The sequence below is a fragment of the Rhinolophus sinicus genome, chromosome 1 (genome assembly GCF_057876585.1).
Source record: "Rhinolophus sinicus isolate RSI-liver-muscle chromosome 1, RSI-T2T, whole genome shotgun sequence".
Taxonomy (NCBI): domain Eukaryota; kingdom Metazoa; phylum Chordata; class Mammalia; order Chiroptera; family Rhinolophidae; genus Rhinolophus; species Rhinolophus sinicus.
The window spans coordinates 165,286,884-165,309,159 of record NC_142501.1 but is presented as its reverse complement, the minus strand read 5'-3'; the positions used below and the strand labels follow the sequence as shown (position 1 = coordinate 165,309,159).

The 22,276-nt window shown below is 37.0% G+C and overlaps 1 protein-coding gene across 6 annotated transcripts in view; it reads left to right on the top strand.

Moving 5' to 3' along the window:
• The window catches only part of LIN54 (lin-54 DREAM MuvB core complex component), a 63,317-nt gene that overhangs the window by 27,518 nt on the left and 13,523 nt on the right, over positions 1-22,276 (top strand). For all 6 annotated transcript variants that reach the window (XM_074324238.2, XM_074324251.2, XM_019731329.3 and 3 more), the window contains exon 5: positions 18,703-18,919. In XM_074324238.2, the coding sequence (XP_074180339.1) occupies positions 18,703-18,919 (217 nt within the window). The remainder of the gene's footprint in view (positions 1-18,702; positions 18,920-22,276) is intronic.

The following is a 22,276-nucleotide window of genomic DNA, read 5'->3' as shown; positions in this document are numbered from 1 at the left end:
GTAAAAAAAAAAAAAAAAAAAAAAAAATTAGCCACAAATGCCAAGTATTGTGGTTAATACATTTATTTTCTTACTAGTCACTTCAGATACTTCAGTTTTAATATATTTCCAAGCAACTAATAGGCATTCAGTAAATACTGGATTAATTTAGTAACCAAGGATATATAGAGATAAAAAACTTACTCTAAACACATAGTAACCCTGTAATCATTTTGCATGCTAAGGTGATTTCCATGGCCCATCTGAATGTGGGCACAACAAAAATCTTTTGAATGAGGTACATTATATGTTTAGTTCTTATTCAGTTAATATTTGTGCGAAATTACTGTCTTTGGGTAAGTCACACATGTAGTGATTATATAAATATAAAATGTTAAGTGTAACTTTTTGATAAAATACTGTGCCTTCTGCTTAAGCTGTCTTGGGTCTTTATGGAGAGCTGAATTTCTGCTGGGTAACAGAGTACATGGAATACTAGAAATTGCCATCAAATGCTGGTAACCATATTTATCAGAGTTTTTCAGCTTAAGTACAATTCATTGAAAGCATTTGAAAGCTTTTCATAATTTGTTTTCATTTCGAGGTGGCAAAACCTATTATTTTACTCCTAGTAAGTAGCCTTAGCTCACTTTCCTAAAACATACAGATGTCATATACCAGTATAGCGCTTTGAAAAAGGTATCTTTTAAAGGACATATTTAGGTGGAAAGCTAAACATCATTATTCCGTAAGGTTCCACCCTTGTGATTCTGAAAACATACTGCCCTTTGTACCTGCCTTTTTCCTTAATTTGTTACTGTTCATAAATAGAACAAACATTAAACATTTGCCTTGCGTTTTTTAAAAGTCTAGTTGTTGGTTTCCATTTTAATGAGACTTGAATATAATATATAATTGTGATGTCTCGAAGTTTATTAAAATGGGATTCTACCTGTATAATAATGTAATTATTTACATACATGTGTGTTATGCATAGTGATAGGCACTGGGGATAAAACTATGAATCAGATCTAAGTTTTTAATTTCAAGTAGTTCAACAGGAAAGTCAGGCTTAACGTTAAAAATTGCCCTACAGAATCAAAACAGCCACAGGTGAATTTATGAGCTCTGCTGTGTCAGGGAAGGTTTATACAATGGAGGCTACTCTTGAAAGGTCTTAACTTTAAAAGTGGTTTGGGTCTTAGCTGTGGGTGAGCAAAGGAGGCTTTCTGGATTGAGGTAATATTTTGCACAAAAATGTAAAAGTGTGGCCCTTGCAGGTACCTACATTACTTTGGTAGGATGAGAGCTGAGGTTACAAAGGTGAATGGAAGGTCTCATTACCTTCAGAGGAGTTTGGATTTTATTGTTCTTAAAAACTTTCTGTTGCTTCCCATTGCTGCTAGGACAGTGGTTCTCAGCGTTGCCTGCACATTGGAATCACCTGGGGAGCTTTAATGCCAATGCCTGGTTTTTATCTCTAGAGACTTTGTTTTAACTGGTCTGGTATCAGGATTTTTAAAAGCTCTCTAAGTGATTCTGATGGGCAGTCCAGATTGAAAACCACTGCTCTAGGATAATAGGAGGTTTGCATTTTTTAAAAGATGATTCTTGTGGCATTATGAATGATGGTTTGGAGAAAGGTAAGCCTGGATTCTGGGAAATGCCAGTTATGCTAGTGATGCTCAACTGAGGCTACACTTTCAAAGCACCTGGGGACCACTTGAAAAAACTAACAGCTGGGCCCTTCCTGACCCTATTTAAATCAGAGTCTCTAAGGTGGGGCTTAGGTATTAGATTTAATATTTTAAATTTCTAAAGTGTAGGCCACAATTGAGTATCTAACTTAGATTTATTATAGTACTTCATGTGTGAGCTTGACTAGTACCATGTTTCCCCGAAAATAAGATCTAACCGGAAAATAAGCCCTAGCATGATTTTTCAGGATGACATCCCTGAACATAAGCCTAATGCATCTTTTGGAGCAAACCTTAATATAAGACCCAGTATTCTTTTCAGGGAAACAAGGTAGCTAAGGGGCTAGGGAGGAAGAGATATGTAGAAAGAGGTTTAAGACATAATGACTGGACATTATGGTCTTAGGGAGGGGGAGAATCTATGATGACTCCTGGATCCCTGATTTGAATAACAGTACATGGTGGTACTATGGACTAATATGACTGGTATATGGGCTGTGCCTTATAGCATACAGATAGAAACTAGCTTTATTTTTCTTTGATCCTTGACTTTAGCCACGCCATATTGGATCTTCCTTCCCTGCCTCTTGACCAGAGGTCATTTTTAACTATAAGCTTTATTTTAGTAATTAAATTTACAGTTCTGAAAAGTCAAGGTAACAGTTTATATCCAGTTGAAAGCTTTTCCTCTCAACTCAGACCTGAGTTGGATCAGGGGTCATGTAATGGAGAAGAGGAGTGTGATTTCTTTCTTTACTTTTCTACCTCCTCCCCCTTTCTATTTTTGGCTTCTTATTGGAAGGAAGATTAGAAGAGAAAGGACAAAATTTTATATGACTAAGATGATTGTAATCCAGCTGTCGGTACCCTCTGTGGCAAGCCCAATGTGTTGTGCATTTAGGGAGGTTTGGGGAGGCCCACATGGGTATGTCCACGTTGCCCCGTTCCCTGTCTGGGTATGGTGCACACACCAGCTATCTTTGGCAACTTCCTCCTACTCTTGGGTCCTGTAGTTACTGCGGAGTGCCCTTCATGGGTCTTTGGCCCATCAAGATCCTTTAGCCCTTTTGAAACATCAATCTGGCTAATGGGAAACCTATAGAACCCAGTGGTAGAAGTGTAGCTTGTGTAACTGCTGTCCTCTGTGTCCTTGCTCTGCCATTTTGACAGCTCCATCCAGCCTCTTGTTTTCAGAATTCTCCAGGCTGGAATCAGTTTCTGTGTTCATATATGCCCCAAACTCCTGGGAATGTGTGTCATGTTCTTCCAAGAACTTTCACTGCATTCAATTCTGGTGGCTAGACCAAAATGGGCTTAAGAGGTTCTTTATTTCAGTGCATTGCTAGCCAAAGATTTAGATGTCAGTTTTCTCTTAAAGTTATTGCCAACTCTATCCCAGAGGTTTTTTTGGAGAACTCCTTCCTTTGTTCTCACTTCAGCGTAAAGCCCTAACATTCTCTGTTTATGAATTCATTTCTGTTTCTAATCTGCTTTGTTTCATTTTCAATAGGCAGGAGGTGGATGATAGGGATGCTAATCTTTTAGTAAGTCTGGCAGGGATGTCTTATCCTTTTTAGAGTGTGGGGAGTGTATCTTTTGTAGTTCTCATCTTTAGGGGCCTCTCACTTCAGCCAAATTTCAAGATAGAAGAAAACATCCCATTATCCTCTTACACTAGAAAGTGAATATAGTAGGAATAGCTGGTTTGGGCAGAGGCATATAGCTTAGTTCCTGGAGATGTTTGTCATTGAAGTACCACTGATTATCTAGAGAAAGATGTCCGTTAGGAAGCTGCATATAGGCAGTGGCTAAAGCTATACATATAGATGAAATCAACCAGGGAGCATGAGGTTGTGTGTAGAGTGAAAAGAAAAGCAGTACTGAACCACAGACTATTAAGAGTTAGTAGAAGAAAAAGAGCCAATGGAAAAGAAGGAATGATAAGAGAAGTAATAGGAGAAACTGAAAAAAGTAGGAAGGAGAGATGATTTCAAAAAAGATACTGGGCTACAATTTCAAATGTCATAGAAAAGGCAATTAAGAAAAAGACTAAAAAGTAAGGATTTGCTAGAGATTGCCTTGCTCCCATTGATCGAAAGTGGTCAAAAGGAGTGTGTTTCCGGTCAAGATGACAGAGTAGATAAACTCTGTGTTTGCATTGTCTCACAACCACATCAAAATTAACAACTAAACTACATAGCAACCACCATTGAGAATTGCCTGAAGTGTAGCTGAACTGAAGCCCTACAACTAAGAACATATCGAAGAAGCCACTTCAAGACTGGTAGAAGGGGCAGCGACACGGAACAGCCTGGTCTCACACTCACATGTGACCATTAAAAATTGGGAGGGATATCTCAGTTGCTAAGTTGCACCCAGAGAAGTGAGGGAACCCACCCCGCAGCAGGCTACCCAAGCCAGGGTTTCATTGCCTGGGAGAGAAGTCCCTGTAACTTATGGTGAAAACCAGCAGAGATTGTGGCTGAGTGACATGAGGGCAGCTGGAGTCCGAAGTGTTCCCCTTAAAAGGACCAGGCACAGACTTACTTGCTGATGGACCCACTCCATCTGAGCTCCATTGCTGGGGGAGCATCTCGAAAGATGTCAGGACATACTGAGAGGAACTGAGTGTCTGGCTTCAGAATGAAGGCGGGAGGGGCAGATTTCTGCCAGATGGAGGAGCTGGTGGAATCCATTGTTTATTTGTTGAGCCCTCAACCCTTCCAGTGTGCCAGACGCAGGCAGATGCCATATCTGAGTCTCCATCAACCTGGCTTACATTGTTCATTCACCCTGCCCTGATGATTCCCTGAGACTGTGCCCCACCTAACTTGTGGGTCCACCCAAACTGTTTTTCTGTATAAACGGCCTGCCTTGGCTCATTCTGCAGACATTCCTAAACTCTTAAAGGTTCACAAAACCCGCAAAAGCAGCATCTGGCTTCAGCATGTCCTGTAGTTCTGGCTGAGCAACCTTAAGCCTGGCACTACCGACAGCTGGTCTTAGTTCTCAGCTTGGCCTCTCAGGGCACCTCTAAGCACAGTGAGGGTGGTGACCATCTGTGGATTTCTCTGTGGCTCATGCCAGGTGGCCCAGGGCAGGATATAGGCTGCAACTGAACTTGGCCTGCAGTGGGTCTCCTCCCAGGAGGTGCTGGGGCTAGCACACACAGTGGCCAGCTTCAAACCAAGCCAGAGCATCACCTGGCCACCTCCAAGGACAACACACCCAATGGGAAGACTGGGTAGACACTAAAGCGAATCCTGCTCTGTACCATCAACCTTTACAGAACAACTCTTCCACTGTAGACACAGCCAGTCCTCAGTACCAGTCAGCCTGAGGGTCAGTTCCTCCCATTGATGTGCAAACAGCAACCAAGGCTCAGCTACAGCAGGAGTTCACACACAACCCACACAAGGGACAAACCCGGAGGACCCAGTTCTGGAGACCAGGGCCCCACAGGACACCTACTATTTAAAGTCACTCTACTAAGACCGGGAGACATAGCAGCTCTACCTAATATGTAGAAACAACACAGGGAGGCAGCCAAAATGTGGAGACAAAGAAACATGCCCAAATAAAAGAATAGAACAGAGCTTCAGAAAGACAACTAAACAAAATGGAGACAATCTACCAGACGCAGACTTCAAAACACTGGTTATAAGGATGCTTAATAATCTCAGGGAGAAATTCAGCAAAGAGCTAGGAAACATAAAAATGGAGACTACATAGACCCAGTCGGAAACGAAGAATATAAGAACTGAAATAAAGGATACATTAGAGAGAATCAACAGTAGATTAGTGAAGCAGAGGATCAAATCAGTGACTTAGAAGATAAATTAGCAGAAAACACCCAAAGAGAACAGCAAAAAGAAAAAAGAATCCAAAAAAATGAGGATAGTTTAAGGGGCCTACCAGAAGGAGAAGAAAGAGAGCAAGGAATTGAAAACCTACTTGAAGAAATAATGACAGAAAACTTCCCTAACATGGCAAAGGAAATGAATATTCAAGCCCAGGAAACACAGAGAGTCCCAAACAAGATGAACAAGAAGTCCCAAAGAGGCCCACACTAAGACACATCATAATTAAAATGACAAAAGTTAAAGACAGAGAAAGAATCTTAGAAGCAGCAAGAGAAAAGCAGTTAGTTACCGACAAGGGAGCTCCCATAAGACAATCAGCTGATTTCTCAACAGAGAAATCAGCGTAAGGAATATAGTCAATAATACTGTAATATCTATGAGTATATATGGTGTCAGATGGGTACTAGATTTATCATAGTTAAAAATTTGAAGGGGATTGGGGGCAGGATGAAAAAGGTGAAGGGATTAAGAAACACAAGTTGGTAGTTACAAAATAGTCATGAGGGTGTAGAGCATGGGAAATATAGTCAATAATATGGTCATAACTATGTATGGTGCCAGGTGGTACTAGACTAGTCAGGGGGATCACTTCTTAAATTATACAAATGTCTAACCACTATGAGGTACACCTGAAATTAATATAAAATAATATTGAATGTGGAAAAAAAAAGTGGTCAAAAGAAACCCCCAACACCCACTGATACTCAGAGTTTGACCATCAAATCTGTCTTGAATCTGACAGAACTTCTCTTTATTTAACTTCGTGTAGACTGAGCACCATCAAAGGCTTGGAATCTTCGATCACCTTTCATCTCCCACATTTTTTCTCCTTAAGGCTGTCAGTATCTTCTGTTCCCTTTTCCCACCCATCCTCAACTCTTGAAATCCTCCTACTCTTTGGAGTTCATAATCAAAGTAATCCCTTAAATCCTGAACCTCTTCACTGAATGTTTCTTTTGTCTTCTTTGTCTAATGGATACCTGGCTCTCCTTGATACGGCTTCCCCTACAGACCTATTAAGTGATGACTGTTTCTCTTCTTCAGCCTTTATGCCACTGAGCCTTAAAGGGAAGGTTGGGGGATAAGTGTCTTTTTTGCTGCTTCTCACTGCAATTTGTAGATCATTCTCACTCTCTTTTCCATCTTTGAAACTAATGATAATCAGGCTTGTTGTGGGAAGTCGTACATGTCTAATGTTTTCTCAGTTTACTTAATATTATAGTTGTAGGACAGATTTATTTCATTATATTTATTTTCTAAAGTAATCCTCAGTTTTTAAAAATATTTATTAGACATGCAAATAAGCATTAAACTAATGAATATGTGATTCTGCATGGTTTACTTCCTTGCTTTAAATTTTAGCAGTGCTGTTATCCTCTACTTTTTGACATCTATTGTGTTTTTGTCCTAATTTTATTTTTTAATTTTTGGGGGGGAATATTGGGGAACAGAGTGTTTTTCCGGGGCCCATCAGCTCCAAGTCAAGTCATTGTCCTTTAGTCTAGTTGTGGAGGGTGCAGCTCAGCTTCAAATCCAGTCACCATTTTCAATCTTAGTTGCAGGGGGCGCAGCCCACCATCCCATGTGGGAATTGAACCGGCAACCTTGCTGTTAAGAGCTCACGCTCTAACCAACTGAGCCATCTGGCCGCCCCTGTGCTAATCTTATTCTTACCTTTTAGTGTTGTTTTGTTCATGGCATACTTGGGTTTTTTTGTTTGTTTGTTTTTCAGAAATACAATATGGTTTAACATTAAAAAATCTATCCGTTGAATTCATGACATTAATAGGAAAAAAGAGAATTATATGAATATATATAATGCATCTCAGTACATGCAGAAAAATCCTGATAGTAGCCAGCTTCCATTTTGGTTAAAAATACTTGAAACAATAAAAATAGAAGGCTAGTTCATAATTTGCAAATGGGAAAAATACATTAAACTTCATGTAATGGTGCAGTGTTGAAGAATACCCACTTTCAGCACTTGTTCAGTTCTGCTGTAGGTCTGAGTTAATGTAATAACACAAGAAAAAGAAATGAATGGTATAGGACTTCAAAAGAGAGTAAAACAATGCCACAATTTACATGTTCCATTATTATATGCAAGTAAAAGTTAAGAATCTGCAATTGTGTAAATTTAGCAAGATGGTCTGATATATGGTCAGTGTAAAAAGAATCAATATTTGTAGACAATTTACACTGAATATAATTATTGGTATAATTGGATTTAAATCTTGCATCTTACTGTCACACCTGTTCTTTTTCTTTCTTCAACTCTTTTTCTGCCTTCTTTTGGGCAAACTGAATAGTTTTTATGATTCCATTTTACCTCCACTATTGGCTTATTATAGTTGAATTTTTTTTTTTTTACTGGTTGTTCTAGAGGCAAATACACATTTTTGACTTACCACAATCTACCCTCAAATTTATGTCACTGCATGTATGATAAGAACTTTGTAGTGGAGTTCTTCCAGTTCCTCCCTTCCTGTCCTTTGTGTTAAACATTTTACTTTTACATGTTATAAACTTCATAACAAAAAATTACCCTTTAAAGCAATTATAAACAAGTCCTTTATTTATTTTCATTTTAACTATCCTACATCCTTTCTTTGTGTGGCTTACAATCTCTCTGGTATCAAACTCCTCCCTAAAGAACTTTATTTAATATTTCTTTTAAGGAAAATCGGCTGATAAGAGATTCTCTCAGCTTTCATTTGCCTGAAGAAGTCTTACTTTGCCATTATTTTTGAAAGATTATTTTCATTTGGTAAAAAATTCTGTGATCAAAGTTTTCCCCAGTACTTAAAAAATGTCACTCCACTGACTTCTAGATTGTGTAGTATCTGATGAGAAGTAAAGATGTAATGTTTGCCTTTTTCCCCTCTGTATATAATGTATCTCTTTTTCTAGCTGCCTTCAAGATTTTTTAATGTGTCCAGATGTGTGGTGTGTTGTTATTTTCTTTTTTAAATATATATTTATCTTGATTTTAAAGGTTTTTGGATCTATATTGTCTTCAATTTTTGGAAAACTTTTGGCCATTATCTTTTCAAATACTTCTTCTGCTTCATTCTTTCTCTCTTCTCATTCTAGAACTCCAGTTTCCCAATATGCGTGTGTGTGTGTGTGTGTGTGTGTGTGTGTGTTTCAGTTTGGATAATTTCTGTTGACACATTTTCAAATTCATTGATTCTTTCCTTAGTTGTGTGGAGTTCACTGTTGGACCCATTGAAGGACTTCATCTGTGATAATTGTATTTATTTTATTTCTAGCATTTCCATTTGACTCTTAATAGTTTTATTTCTCTGCTACAGTTCCTCTCTGTTCGTTGCATGTTGTCTTTCCTTCTCACTAGGTATGTTAATATATTAATCATAATTATTTTAAAGTCTTTATCTGATGGTTACAGCATCTAGGTCATCTCTGAGTTTGCTTCTCATTTTATTACTTGAATGGCCATCTGAATTTTTTAATTTATTGGGGTGACAATTGTTAGTAAAATTATATAGGTTTCAAATGTACAGTTCTGTAATACATCATATATATATCACATTGTGTGTTCACCACCCAGAGTCAGTACTCCTTCCATCACCATATATTTGATCCCCTTTACCCTCATCTACCATCCCCTTACCCCCTTACCCTCTGGTAACTACGAAACTATTGTCTGTGTCTATGAGTTTTTGTATCTTATTTGTTTTTCTTGTTCCTTTTTTGTTTTCAGTTTTATATCCCATATAGCAATGAAATCATATGGTTCTCGACTTTTTCTGTGTGACTTATTTCACTTAGCATAAAAATCTCAAGATCCATCCATTTTGTCACAAATGACACTATTTCATCTTTTCTTATGGCAAAGTAGTATTCCATTGTGTATATATACCACATCTTCTTTATCCCAGTAGCTCTCCATGATTGTATAGTGGTTAGTACTCTAGAACCTATAACTGTATAACTCTATATTTTAAAAATTCGTTGTGAATTTTTGAAAATTTTTTCATTTTTAAGCTTATACATGTAGGGGGAAACTATATTCTACCGTATTTCCCCAAAATAAGACTGGTCTTATATTAGTTTTTTGCTCCAAAGATGCATTAGGGCTTATTTTCAGGGGATGTCTTATTTTTTCATGTACAACAAACTACATTTATTATTCATGTACAAAAAAATCTGCATTTATTCAAATATAGTCATGCCATCTTCTTCTGGAACATCGTTATAACTCTCCAAACCCTGAATTCCAGCTTGAATTTCTTGTGACTCTATTTCCTTAGAACGATTGACTCCAATCTCTCATGTTCAGCAGTAGAGCTCTCATTAAATGAGCACTTTTTATCCATATAGCCTACTCGTACTGCATTGGCAGTACAGCTGTCAGTGATTTTGTCCCATGAATTCTTCACCCAAGTCACAACCTCTTGCAGGCTAGGGTTCACAAAGTTTCCACACTGATTTCTCTCCATTCTATTTTCAATGTAGTCATTGATTTCCATGCACAAATGGTCCTTGAATGGCTTGTTTATTGCAATATCAAGAATCTGGAGATAGGCAGTCATTCCTGTGGGATCATTATTTGATCTACTCTTCTCTCTGCAAGGAAGTTCTTCATATCTTTAGCGCGGTGAGTTCTGGCTGAATCCCAGACTAGCAGATCTCTTTGGCCACCTCGCAAAACAAGTGGCAGCATTAAATTGACCCACTTCCTTATAACTGCTTGTGTGCACCAGGCATTTTCGGTTTCAAGAACATAAATGCCTGAAGCACATTCAACTTTATCTTTCTTGCCCTTAGTGATGATTAAAGGTGGGGCTTTCTTTCCATCCAGACAAATTGCCAAAATACAGGTAACACGTGCACTTTTGTAACCACTGGAGGGAATGTAGATTGACGAGGCACCCCTCTGATCAATTGTCGTTTGAGATCCTTGGCCCATAAACACTGCAGTTTCATCCATAGCAATCATGTTGGAGAGTTGGTATTTAGAAAAGTCGATGCCGTCAACAAAGGACTTGAATGCAAGTGCACGTTTAATAACTTCAGTATCTTCCAGCTTGAACAGTGTTGTCGATCTTAGAGATAGTTCATATTGCTGAAGGAAGCCATCCAGTCAGTGTTGTGATGCTTTGAATTCTTGTGGGGATATTTCTAACTGTGGTGCCATTGCACATGCTTGAATAGCAGCCCTGCGCACAACCAAAGCCTTTGCTCTCCTGTCAGCAATCCATTCACACATGATGTTTTCTAGCTCAGGAAATAATGATGGCTGACCTGATCCACATGTGCACTTCTTAGCATTTCCCTCGTCCACCTGTCGATTGAGGTTATCGTACTCTGCTCGCCATTTTCAGACCATTCGGAGATCCAACTTCTCCTCTTTGCAGAAAGCCGTTAGATTCTTACCCCAGAAGACCTCCATGATTCCTTTTTTGTACGCAACGGAAAAGCTCTTTCTTTTTTGCATTCATCTTGTCTGGGGGTCAAAATATTATTCCCTTTAAATCTACCATTAAATCAAGTGTTAATTGAAGACTTATGAGACAGGAGTGGCAACAAAAATGATGACAGTTAAGAGTGATGGTCCACACAAAAGCGACAAAAAATTGCAGGCACCAAAATTCAGATGTTTCTTTATTTCACATGAGTGCATTAAGTACATCTTTTACTACACATGATGTATTGAATTATGAAGATGCATATTAGACACAGCCATGTCTGTTCATTATCAAGTGTGCACGTTATTCGTGCGTTGCGTCTACTCCGATTGGTCATTAGGCAATAAGTCTCAAGTTCATCTGTTTACCTCTCGTCCAAAGGCTCCCGCTTGGGTATTTACAAATAATTATAATTTATATTATCATTTATTTTAAGTATTAATGTCAATAATATGTATAATTATATATTAATACAATTATTTTATAATTCAGTATGTCCATCATGTGTTACAAACGGATGTACTAAATGTGTCTGTCTGGCTGACGATCTTAACTGGGGCTTATTTTTGGGGTACGGCTTATATTACGAGCATCCTGCAAAATCATGCTGGGCTTATTTTCTGGTCAGATCTTTTTTGGGGGGAAATAATGGTATTAAAAGTAGGTCACTTAGGGGCATTTGGTGCTCTTAACAACAAGGTTGCCAGTTCGATTCCTACATTGGCCACTGTGAGCTGTGCCCTCCATAACTAGATTGAAACAACTACTTGACTTGGAGCTGATGAGTCCTGAAAAAAAACACACTTAAATAAAAAGTTAAACAAATAAAAGTAGGTGACTTAGCACAAAGAGTAAAGCTGCGCTGTTGATTTGCAGCAAATCTGCTCACAAAAACTTCGTGATAGTTGAACTTTTGGATAACTGGACTTCAAGAAAGGTAAAGGTTCACAGAGCTTTGGTTTTGGAAAATTGAATAAAAAAAAATGAAGGTTAGAAACTTTGAAACCCTTTCTTTCCCACTAATTTGGTCTTAGAGTTAGTAAATATTCCAAAAATGTAAGGCCTGGTCAAACTTTACGTAATATTGATGGGTACTTTTTTACCCCTTCATGTCTTTATGTGAATACGTCTTCAAAATATCGTACTCTTTAGTTTAACAGTCTATGCAAATTATCCTGGACATCTTTGTATTCACTTTACATACACTTCTTGTCAGTTTTGTTCTTCTACCCAGGGAAGTGCTCTTTTATTGGCCTTTATCTGGCAAACAAATCTTTCTTGTTGGCCCACTCTGTTGTACGTAATTGAATCATCACATAGCCATTTAGAATGTAGAATGTACTTAATTCCCGTGTGAGGAATTGTAGAGCATAAGCTATGTAGAGCATAAGCTATGGTGTAAGAAAAGCTTTTTGCTTTTCTGATTTCTATGACCAGTATAACTTCTTACACTCTTCCTACTTCTGGGTCTTCTAGCTTGGATAGAATTCTATGAAGCGTCTATAATTAAATTCTATATTCAGCATTTTACTATAGTTGCTTTATCATTTATCCATCCCTCTATCCATTAATCATCCTATTTTTAAAATGCATTTCAAAGTAAGTGGCACATGTCCAGTCTGCTTCTCCCCAAATATGTCTTCTAGCATACTACTAACTAGAAGTCACTTCGTTTAAAGGGCATTTTTTTCCTTTTGAGGTAAAATTTACATGTACTGAAATAACGTGGCTCTTAAAGGTACCATCGGATGAGTTCAGATAAAATGCATACATCTGTGCAACCCAAACCTCTGTTAAGATAATGAACATTATTAACAATTTTTTTTTTCCTATTTCTGAATTTATCAGGGTAAACAAGGCACCTGTCATTTCATAGGTTTTGGTGAAAAGCTTTTTCGACATATTTCCTAGAAGTTCAGAAATAAGTGACTGCAGATTACTAAAAATTATTTTGCTTCTAGTTCAACTAGATTCCATTTTTTTCTTTCTACTAAATCAAAAGAGGACCTAAATGAGTTTTCAGATTATTAAAACTAATTTTTGATGTTAGACTACCATGTGATTTTTGGTATAAAATTGAGAAGGAGTTAAAATATTAATGTATATTATTACAATTAATAGCCTTCTGTTAATATATACTTATTTGTGAAAATGTTTTTCATCGTTTTATAAATATAAAAAAACAGGAAGAGAATTGGTATTGAACTCTCATTCTAAAAATATGTAATATTCATCTGTGGATACAGGAAGTAATCTTAAAAATGAGTCCATCAATCTTGCTGCGAGTTGCATTCCAATAAATCTTTATATATTGTAATAATTGCAGTTTGTAATATGTTTATGTTGCTTTGATTAAGTGTATCCAATAATTGTATTATTAACTACTAAACTACTGAAATTATTTAACACTTAAAGCTTTACATAAGGGTACTAGGGAATAATACTTTTAAAATTTCAGTTTATATACATCTTTTAGTTTCAGAGAATTATAATTAAAATTTTAAGGCATAAAAATGTTACACTAAAATAAATTTTTTAGAGGATTGGGAATTCAAGTACAAGTTTACAAAGGAAAGGAATAATACAAATTTCTGAATACTAAAGAATGGTTTATTTGCGTACTTAAAAATATCAAATCACTGTTGATTTGATTCCATTGGATACATTTTATAAAGTGATGTGACAGTTTTATTTTAAAATGCTAATATTTATAATAGGCTAGATATTACAATAAACTGAATGAAGGTATCAGTCTCCCTGAAGGTTATCCCCATTTCAGCCAGCTGGAAGGGAAAAGATGTGGAAAAGCGCATGTGGGAGGTTTTCATGGGCCAGACCTGGAAGTGTGCATATTGCATCCATTCATTTCACTAGGTAGAACTCAGTCGCATAGCCTTACCTTACTGCAAGGGAAGCTAGGAAATATAATCTGGCTATATGCCGAGGAAACAGAAGAGAATATGCATTTTAGTTATTAGCAGCAAGCATTCTATAGCATAATTGTCCATATATAGCATAATAGTGCTATATTAACACAGGTAATTTACATTAGTTAGGCAGGAAACTGGGAGCCTGAAAAATAATGAAGGTTTCCTTCATCCTATCAGTGGCTATCAATATTTACTGAGGTCTGTGTCTGCCCTGTGCTGAGACTGTGGGAACTACAGAAGAGTTTACAATGGTTGGACAGACAAAATTGAATGCAAGTAAGACAATAATGAATAATGAAATAAGTGCTAAGTTGTGTGATATAGATTAGGTGATACGAAATTAAAGAGAAAAGAGAAAGATACGAGGTGTGATCAAGCAATACGGTAAATATTTAAATAAAAAAAATTACAGTAAAAGACACATTGCTATTAATCCCCTGCAAAATACTCCCCCTCATTTCAAACACACTTATCCCATCGTTCTTGCCACTTTCTGAAGCAGTTCTGGAAGTCCTCTTAATGATGGAAGTCCTCTTAATGAGTGTCTTTAGTTGCGCTGTCATGGCTGCCTTGATGTCCTGAATTGATTCAAAACGTTACCTTTCATGGTCATTTTGACTTTGGGGAAGAACCAGAAGTCACATGGTGCCAGATCCAGTGAATAAGGTGGATGAGGACACAGCATGATGTTTTTATTTGACATAAATTGCCATATACCAGAAACGATGTGGGGCACGGAGGCTTTCCATTGTGACCACAAAATGCAGTGATTACTGCTGCCAAGTGTCATCCAACGGAAAGGCAGGAATCTTCAATATGGGAAGCGGCATGTGGAATCTTGGTAACAGTGTGTGACACGTTTCAGCTTGTTCGGTGCAGTCAGTCGGGAGTGAGCTACAATTGAGAGAAGGTGTGTTTTAAAGTGTGCCGTAAATCATCCTCCATCATGATAATGCTCCGTGTCACACATCGCTTCTGGTATATGGCAGTTTCTGTCAAATCAAAACATTACAGTGTGGCCTCATCCACCTTATTCACCAGATCTGACTCCATGTGACTTCTGGCTCTTCTCCAAAGTCAAAATGATTCAGGACATCGAGACAGCCATGACAGCACAACTAAAGACACTCACAAAAGAGGACTTCCAGAACTGCTTCAGAAAGTGGCAAGAATGATGGGATAAGTAAGTGTGTTGGAAGCGAGGAGGAGTATTTTGAGGGGGAATTAATGGCAGTGTGTCTTCTACTGTAATAATTTTTTATTTTCTTTAAACATTGACTGTATTTTGTGATCACACCTCATATTGTGAGAAGCATGCATGGGAACTCTTTATTAGTTTTGCAATTTCTGAGTCTAAAATTATTTTAAAATAAAGTTTTAAAAAAGTTATTTCTACTTCTATTCACTATACTGATTAAAAAATACTTTCATGTTTCTTAGAGGCAGATATGCAACTTTAGTTCTTAATAGTATTTTCTTGAGGACTCGATGTTCTTTTATTCAGTCATTTAATATCTATTCATTAAGTGTATATATAGCAAGAGGCATTATAATGTCTTACTTAAGAAAATGGGCTTTGGAGTTGGATCTGGTTCCAATCCTGGCTCTGCTACTTTGTAGCTGTGTGACTTTGGGGAAGTTACTTTAGCTCTGAGCTTTAGTTTCTCCTTCTGTAATGGGCATAATGATGCTGATACAAATAGCAGTTCACATTCATGAGCATTGTAATATGTGGTGAGTTATTTGCACTTTATATAATTTAACTCATTTAATCATCACAACAATCCTTTGGGAAAGGCATCGTTTTCACATTTTCAGATGAGGAACCTTAGGCATGGAAAAGTTTAGTTAATTGCACAAGATCACACAACTAGGAAATGTTGTAGCCTAGATTAAAACCCAGGAACTCTGGATTTTCTATTTTCGTCTCTACAGAACTAGCTTGTTGCAGACCCATCCCACCAAGAACAGCTAAGAAACAGCATAAAATATGTTTTAGAAATCTGTTTGAAGGTATTGCAGACCTACCAGGGAGCCAGGACACCCAAGGCGACCATCCTGAAGTAAAGGGAAGCCTGGGAAAGTCCACTTGATGTTCACCGTGACACTTCCCCTTGGGCATTGGCTGCTTTCTAAGTCAAAAAGTGGCCACAGAAAGGTTGAGGAGCTGAGATGATCTGTCAGTCTTACAGCTGTCATGGACAAAAATTTGGGTTCAGGCCCCAACAAGGAGAGGAGGAACTTACAAACACCCAAGCCTTAGTTGGGACCATGGAAGTGTAGTACAGGGCAAGGTTGGGCCAGAAATAGACAAGGCCTCCCGAAGACTGAACTTCAGCTTCAAATCAGCTCAGTTTATGATTGGTATAGGATAATCTGCCCCTACTCTTACCTGCCTGCCAGAAGCCAAAGGGAATTCTCTCTAGAGGAATGTAATGTCGTTCAGAGCCTCAAACTATCGCCTTAATTTTTATAAGCAGTGGCTGGCATTTAGTCAAAAAATAGGCATACCAGGCAACCAGACCAAATTATTCAAAACCAAGAGATACAGGTAATGGAGTTATCAACAGATTTTTAAAATAGCTAAGATTAATATATTCAAAATTTTATTTAACAAGATGAAGAATTTCAGCAGAGAATTAGAAACTAAAAAAGAATCAGGTGAATATTTTCAAACTGAAGACTTAAAACTGAGGTTAAGAATTTAGTAGATGAATTTACCAGCAAATTCCATACAGATAAAAAAAGGATTAGACATTTTTTAAGAGGGAAAAAACTTATCAGCAGACCCTGCACTTAAGAAATCCTAAAATGAGTTCTTTAGGCAGAGAAAAATGATCCCAAATGTCAGAACAGAGATATAGGAAGGACAGAAAGGGTAAATTTGTGGGGTATATATAAATGAATGTCTTGTGGAGTTTAAGTATATGTAGAATTAAAATAGTTAACAATAGTACAAACATGGGGCAAGAGTAAATGATACTGGTGTTTTATGGTTCTTTCATTGACTGGGTGATGTATAAAGTACCAACTTAATTCCTACATTGTAATCTCTGTGGTAACCACTAAAACAATAGTAATATAATGTATAAATAAGCTAATACAAGGGGGAAATGAAATAAAATATTTAACCCAAAAGAAGTCAAGAAGGGAGAGAAAAAGAAGATTCAAATAGGAAAAAGTACCATGGCAGATTTAAATCCAAATATTTAATTAACTATGCTGATGTAAACAGACACATGCTGATTAAAAATATAGTCAAATGTGATATATTTTTAAGACCCAATTATATACAGCTTGTAAGAGTTGTAGCTTGAAGTTTAGGATGTGGAAAAGTTGAAAGTAAAGAGATGGAAAAAGAAATACAGTACTGTGCAAACTGAACTAGCCTCTATACTTGTGCCATGCTGTACCTAGCTCATAATGTGATTGCTAGATTTAAACCAGATAATCTCACTTAGAGGTTTTTAAACCATTGTCCTGGATACATATTAAATACTCAATACATTTAACTATTATGTTTGAGGTACCTTGTTTCTTAAGATAGTATTTTTTTTTTCCGTTTTGAGATGATACAGCAAGGACTTTTTTTTGTAATATTGTACATATTTGTCTCATAGGTTGCTTGATTTTTCAGTATCTTCCATATGTACTCATACATATTTTATTCCTTTTCTTAAACTTTTATATTTTCATTTAACTTCCAGAGTGTTGTAGCTGTTATCTCTTATCTTTATTTTAAGTCTGCTTTGTGGTGCCTCTGTCTAATGATAGTATTACCTATAGAGTATCCAAACTAAATGGATTCTTTTTTTTTCTCCCTGGTCTTTTATGAAAGTGTTAAAATTCTCCAGAATTATTCTTTCATAAATTATTATTCACATAATATAGGCCTTCTCCATCATGTCAATTACCTTTTAGCATGAGGGCTTTTTGAAGACTAGGTGGGGATATAATTCTTTATAAAATAATGCTATAGAACTAGTTAGAGAATCTTGTCTGGACCTTTGCTTTGTATGACAGTCTGTTGTACATTGATTAAACATCGATCGGAGAAACTTAAAAGACTTTTGTTTTGTTCTGCCTCTGGTGTTTCATTTAGCTTTTTAAGATGGCACTGCTTTTTGTTGGACTGAAGGAGATTACAAATGATTATATCGACTCAGATCTGAATCACCCAAAATTAGTTTCCCTAAACAACCAAAATTGATGTAATTCTGGACTGAATTTGTCCTACCCATATGTTAGTGGGCACATTTGTATCTGTGGAATATTCTAAGCCTTTCAGAATTGACTAGACTTACTGAGGGTATAATATGGGCTTTTCTTTTGGGTTTCTTCATCCTTTAGAACTTGGGAAAATGAAATTTGTCATAGTTAATTTGGTGGGTAACAATAAAGTCAAATATCTGTAATCCGTTTTGTGTTTTTTTTTTCTATGTTGAATCTGAGGCTTAATTCTGGGAGTTTAAAAATAATCCTCTTCTTATAAATTTTACCTTATATAAATAAAACTGTACAAGTTCTTGTAATTTAAATAATAATTTCTTCATAGCAAGTCATCTGACCTGGACTAACAAGGAAGTTAACTACTAGAGGTGGAAGATAGAACTCATTAATTGTGGTTTCACTCCTGTATTCGTTACTGTTCTTTTCATTTCTCTTTGAACAGGTTGTTCCTTTCAACAGCTTTTGATGCAATACAGGAACAGACATTTTTACTTGAGTGATTGTCTTAAGTTAAAAGGTGTAGGAAAATTCAATACCAGATTAATGAGAGCCATGTTGTATTGTTTACTAGGCAGTGAAATCAGCTGTGCAGACCATCACTGTTGGAGGCGTGAGCACATCACAATTTAAGACAATTATTCCTCTGGCAACTGCTTCCAATGTCCAGCAGATCCAAGTGCCTGGAAGCAAGTTTCATTATGTCCGACTTGTTACTGCCACAACAGCCAGTAGCTCAACCCAGCCAGTTAGTCAGAATCCCAGTACAAACACTCAGCCTCTTCAGCAAGGTTAGTAACCATTTTTAAAATAGTAATTAATGCTTTGAACATTATTGAATAACATTGATCCTTTTCTTGCTGAAATCCTGATTAAATATGGCAATTCAGCTAAGAGTTTGAATTAGTAGCTGTTATAGAAAGCAGTGACAGAATTGTAGTTGTATATAACTATAGTATTTCATTCTGCTAGAAGTTGGTACACAGTGTGCTATAGTACCAGATAAGTATTCATCAGTTTGTGGGTAGTCATTTTATTGCTGGTTTAAAACCTACTATTGATGCCAGTGGGATAAATTTAGATGGAAACAAATTACTTATCTTACTTTCTAAACAATGAAGATGCTTGGTAGGGTTTGGGTCAGTTGAAATAACCAGTAGGCAAGGTGTAAATAAGTAAGAATTTATATCACTTTCATTCTGTACTTATTTTGAATCTGTAATTTTTAATAAAAAGCCATTGAAATGTTCTGTTGTTTTGCTCAGTTGTGTTTTTTTCCTGGAAGATATTCCTTTTTATAGTCCTTCCATCTTCTGTTTGTGTTTAACCCTTCCTACCACCTGATACACATACACAGACTCACACATAACCTTTCTCCATATTTATCTAATTGTTAAAAAATTGAATGGTGTGAAAGGATCAGGTTTTTTCCTTGGAAGACTGCCACATATTTCAGTGATGTCAAAAAGTTGATGCAAATGAATGATTTATTGTTTATGGATGTAAATAGAAGAATTAAAGACCACTTGTTTATTCTTTCCTTTTTTTTTTTAAAGGATCAGAGGGCGAAGCCGTCTATTGCTGATAGCTAGTTCACTTAAGGGAAACTAGAAGAAAAAACTGCTTATTTTTTAAATTACTAGTGGGAGAAAGTGGAGGACGCCTGAGGGAAACAGCATTTTAGTGTGTGTTCTATTAAAATCAGACATATCAAGTAAATTAAATTTTCTAATCCTTCTTTAAACTGATTGTGGAAGAAAATCTTTTATTACAGTGTTTGTTCTTAATGAGAGGAAAAATGACTAGGGGAGTCAAGGTTGTATTCTCTCAATACTGAAACTTAGCAGGTTACTAACAGAAGTGCTTACAAGTTCAATTTCCTTAGATATCATAATGATATAAAGCAGTCATTAGATACAATTGGTGATATTTTATGTGTGTGTTGTTTGTATGTATACAATATGCTGAGTATAATTTCCAGTGTGATGTTAAAATGAATTTACTCATTATCAAGAATAAGGCTTTGGTGTAAGTAGAAAAGGGAGCTGAAGATCCAGGAAGAGTGGAGGGATGGGTTGGGCATTTTGTAATTCTAGGGTATTTACCGGTGGCTTCTTTTCCAATTTCATGTCTGTCTTTCTGCCTGTATCTCTCTATTCTCTCTGCCTCCTGAAAATCCTTCATCTGCACGTCCCCACATAACACCCTTCCCTGCTTCTTCCTGTTTTGCTGTCCACTTTCAACTTTTCCTCTCTTCTCCCGTCTGTCTCTCTGGCTCCTTCTCTATGTATACCCTCTTCCCAGCCACTCACAGACACTTACTACCCATGCAGTTTCCCTTATATTCACCCATATTTTTCTTTTTGTCTTTCTCTTCTATCCCATAAAAGATCTGGGTATGTATAATATACTATATTATTTCTCAGGAATAGCGAGTTAACTTACAGTTTTTATTAGAGATACACTAAATAGTTGCTCTAGTTCATCAAATGTATTAATGTCTTTCTAAGGGCTTAATTTCCTATGAGCAATTTACTTATGCCAAAAAGAATTGGGCTCATCTTGTACATTTTCTCATGAAAGCCATACAAAAACAGCATTCAAAGGCTCCATACTGTTCATTGCAGGCTGGATGGCAGGTAGCACTGCAGAAAGAGCCAGAAGAGTGCTTGGTTAACCTCTTTAGAATATTATCTTCTGCCATCTTGGTGAGGGAGGAAATCAATTTAAGAAATTAAGAAGTCTCGAAACTTGCAGCTATGGTTTCTGAAGTTTGGAAGGGGCTGTTCTAAAAAGATTGTCAGAATTCCAGTTAAAGACTAGACAATGAAAGACTATGCCATCTTCTCTGAAAACTGCAGTAGTAGTAATACTGGACAGCTCAAAAGTTAAGGAGGAGAAATAGACTGTTGATTTATTATATAACGTCAGTATGATACCCCCCCTTCCCTAGGCAATTTATAGTGTCCTTTTTTCTGACCATATTTTCTGCATTCCCCAGGTTTCAGTTAAAACTCATCATGTAGATGCCAAGCTAATGTAAACCTGACTTCCCAAATTTTCCAGCTCTGTGTGTGTGCACATGCACACACACGCATGAGGTTCCTTTCTTTATTCTCCAAATAGGAATCATCAGAGTTTGAGGGCAGACCACACATTCCTTCCCCATTATTTCGTGGACTTGGAGGACGTTCTTACGTTTCTCTAGTTTTCGCACTTGCTTCAGAATTGCTGCTTTGTCTGCTCATGGAACGATGATCAGCATCTCCTCGCCCAGGAGCCAGTGGTGCAGGGAGTCCACTCTTCTGTGTCCCAAGCATGACTTCAGGCTTTTAGTACCTTTCAGTTCGCCTTTCAGTGCCTTACAGTATTGCTGAGGCCAGTCTACAATGGTTATTATAACTTTACTAAAGATAAAGTAACTGAGGAGACTCAACAGGAAACAATTTCAAATCAGGAATTGGATGTCACTGCTTCTATAATTCATGGTCATATACTCTTTGTTTAACAACTTTATTGAGATATAATTCATAGCTACTGTAAAATTCACCTTTGCTAAGCATATTGTTTAGTGGTTTTTAGTGTATTCAGAAATATGCAGTCCTCACCACTAATTATACACTTTCTGGAGGTCTCCTGCCTTCCCCTCTTCTCCTTAGTTTATCACCTTGATGCAGGGGCCTGCTCCCGTTTAGGTCAGCGTACTCACTAATGTTCTTCCAGGACTCTGTACTTTTGGTCTTCAGCCATTGACCTGCCCAGCGTTTCCATCCAAGGAAGTCTATTTTTTTTCCTTTTATTATTCTGAGCAGTTTAGATCCCCTTATCTCAACCTTTCTCAGACCTGGCTCTAGACTATTTGCATAAATAAGGGATGTCCTTTCTATCTACCTAAATCCCTTTTTTAGACTGTGAAAGTGGCAGTAGGCAGTATTAAACATTGTATTTCTTTTGATCTAAAGATAATAATAGGTCTTGTGCCAATCTCCTGAGTTTCATCATAGCGTTTCTGTCACGTTTCATCTTCCCTTCAAATCAGCTCATCCTTGAGTTTTTAGTTTTAATAGCTGTCATTTTCCCAGCCACTTGAAAGTTTCACAGTGACTTTTCTTCCCTTATACCTACAATTTCTGCCATCCAAAAGGTTG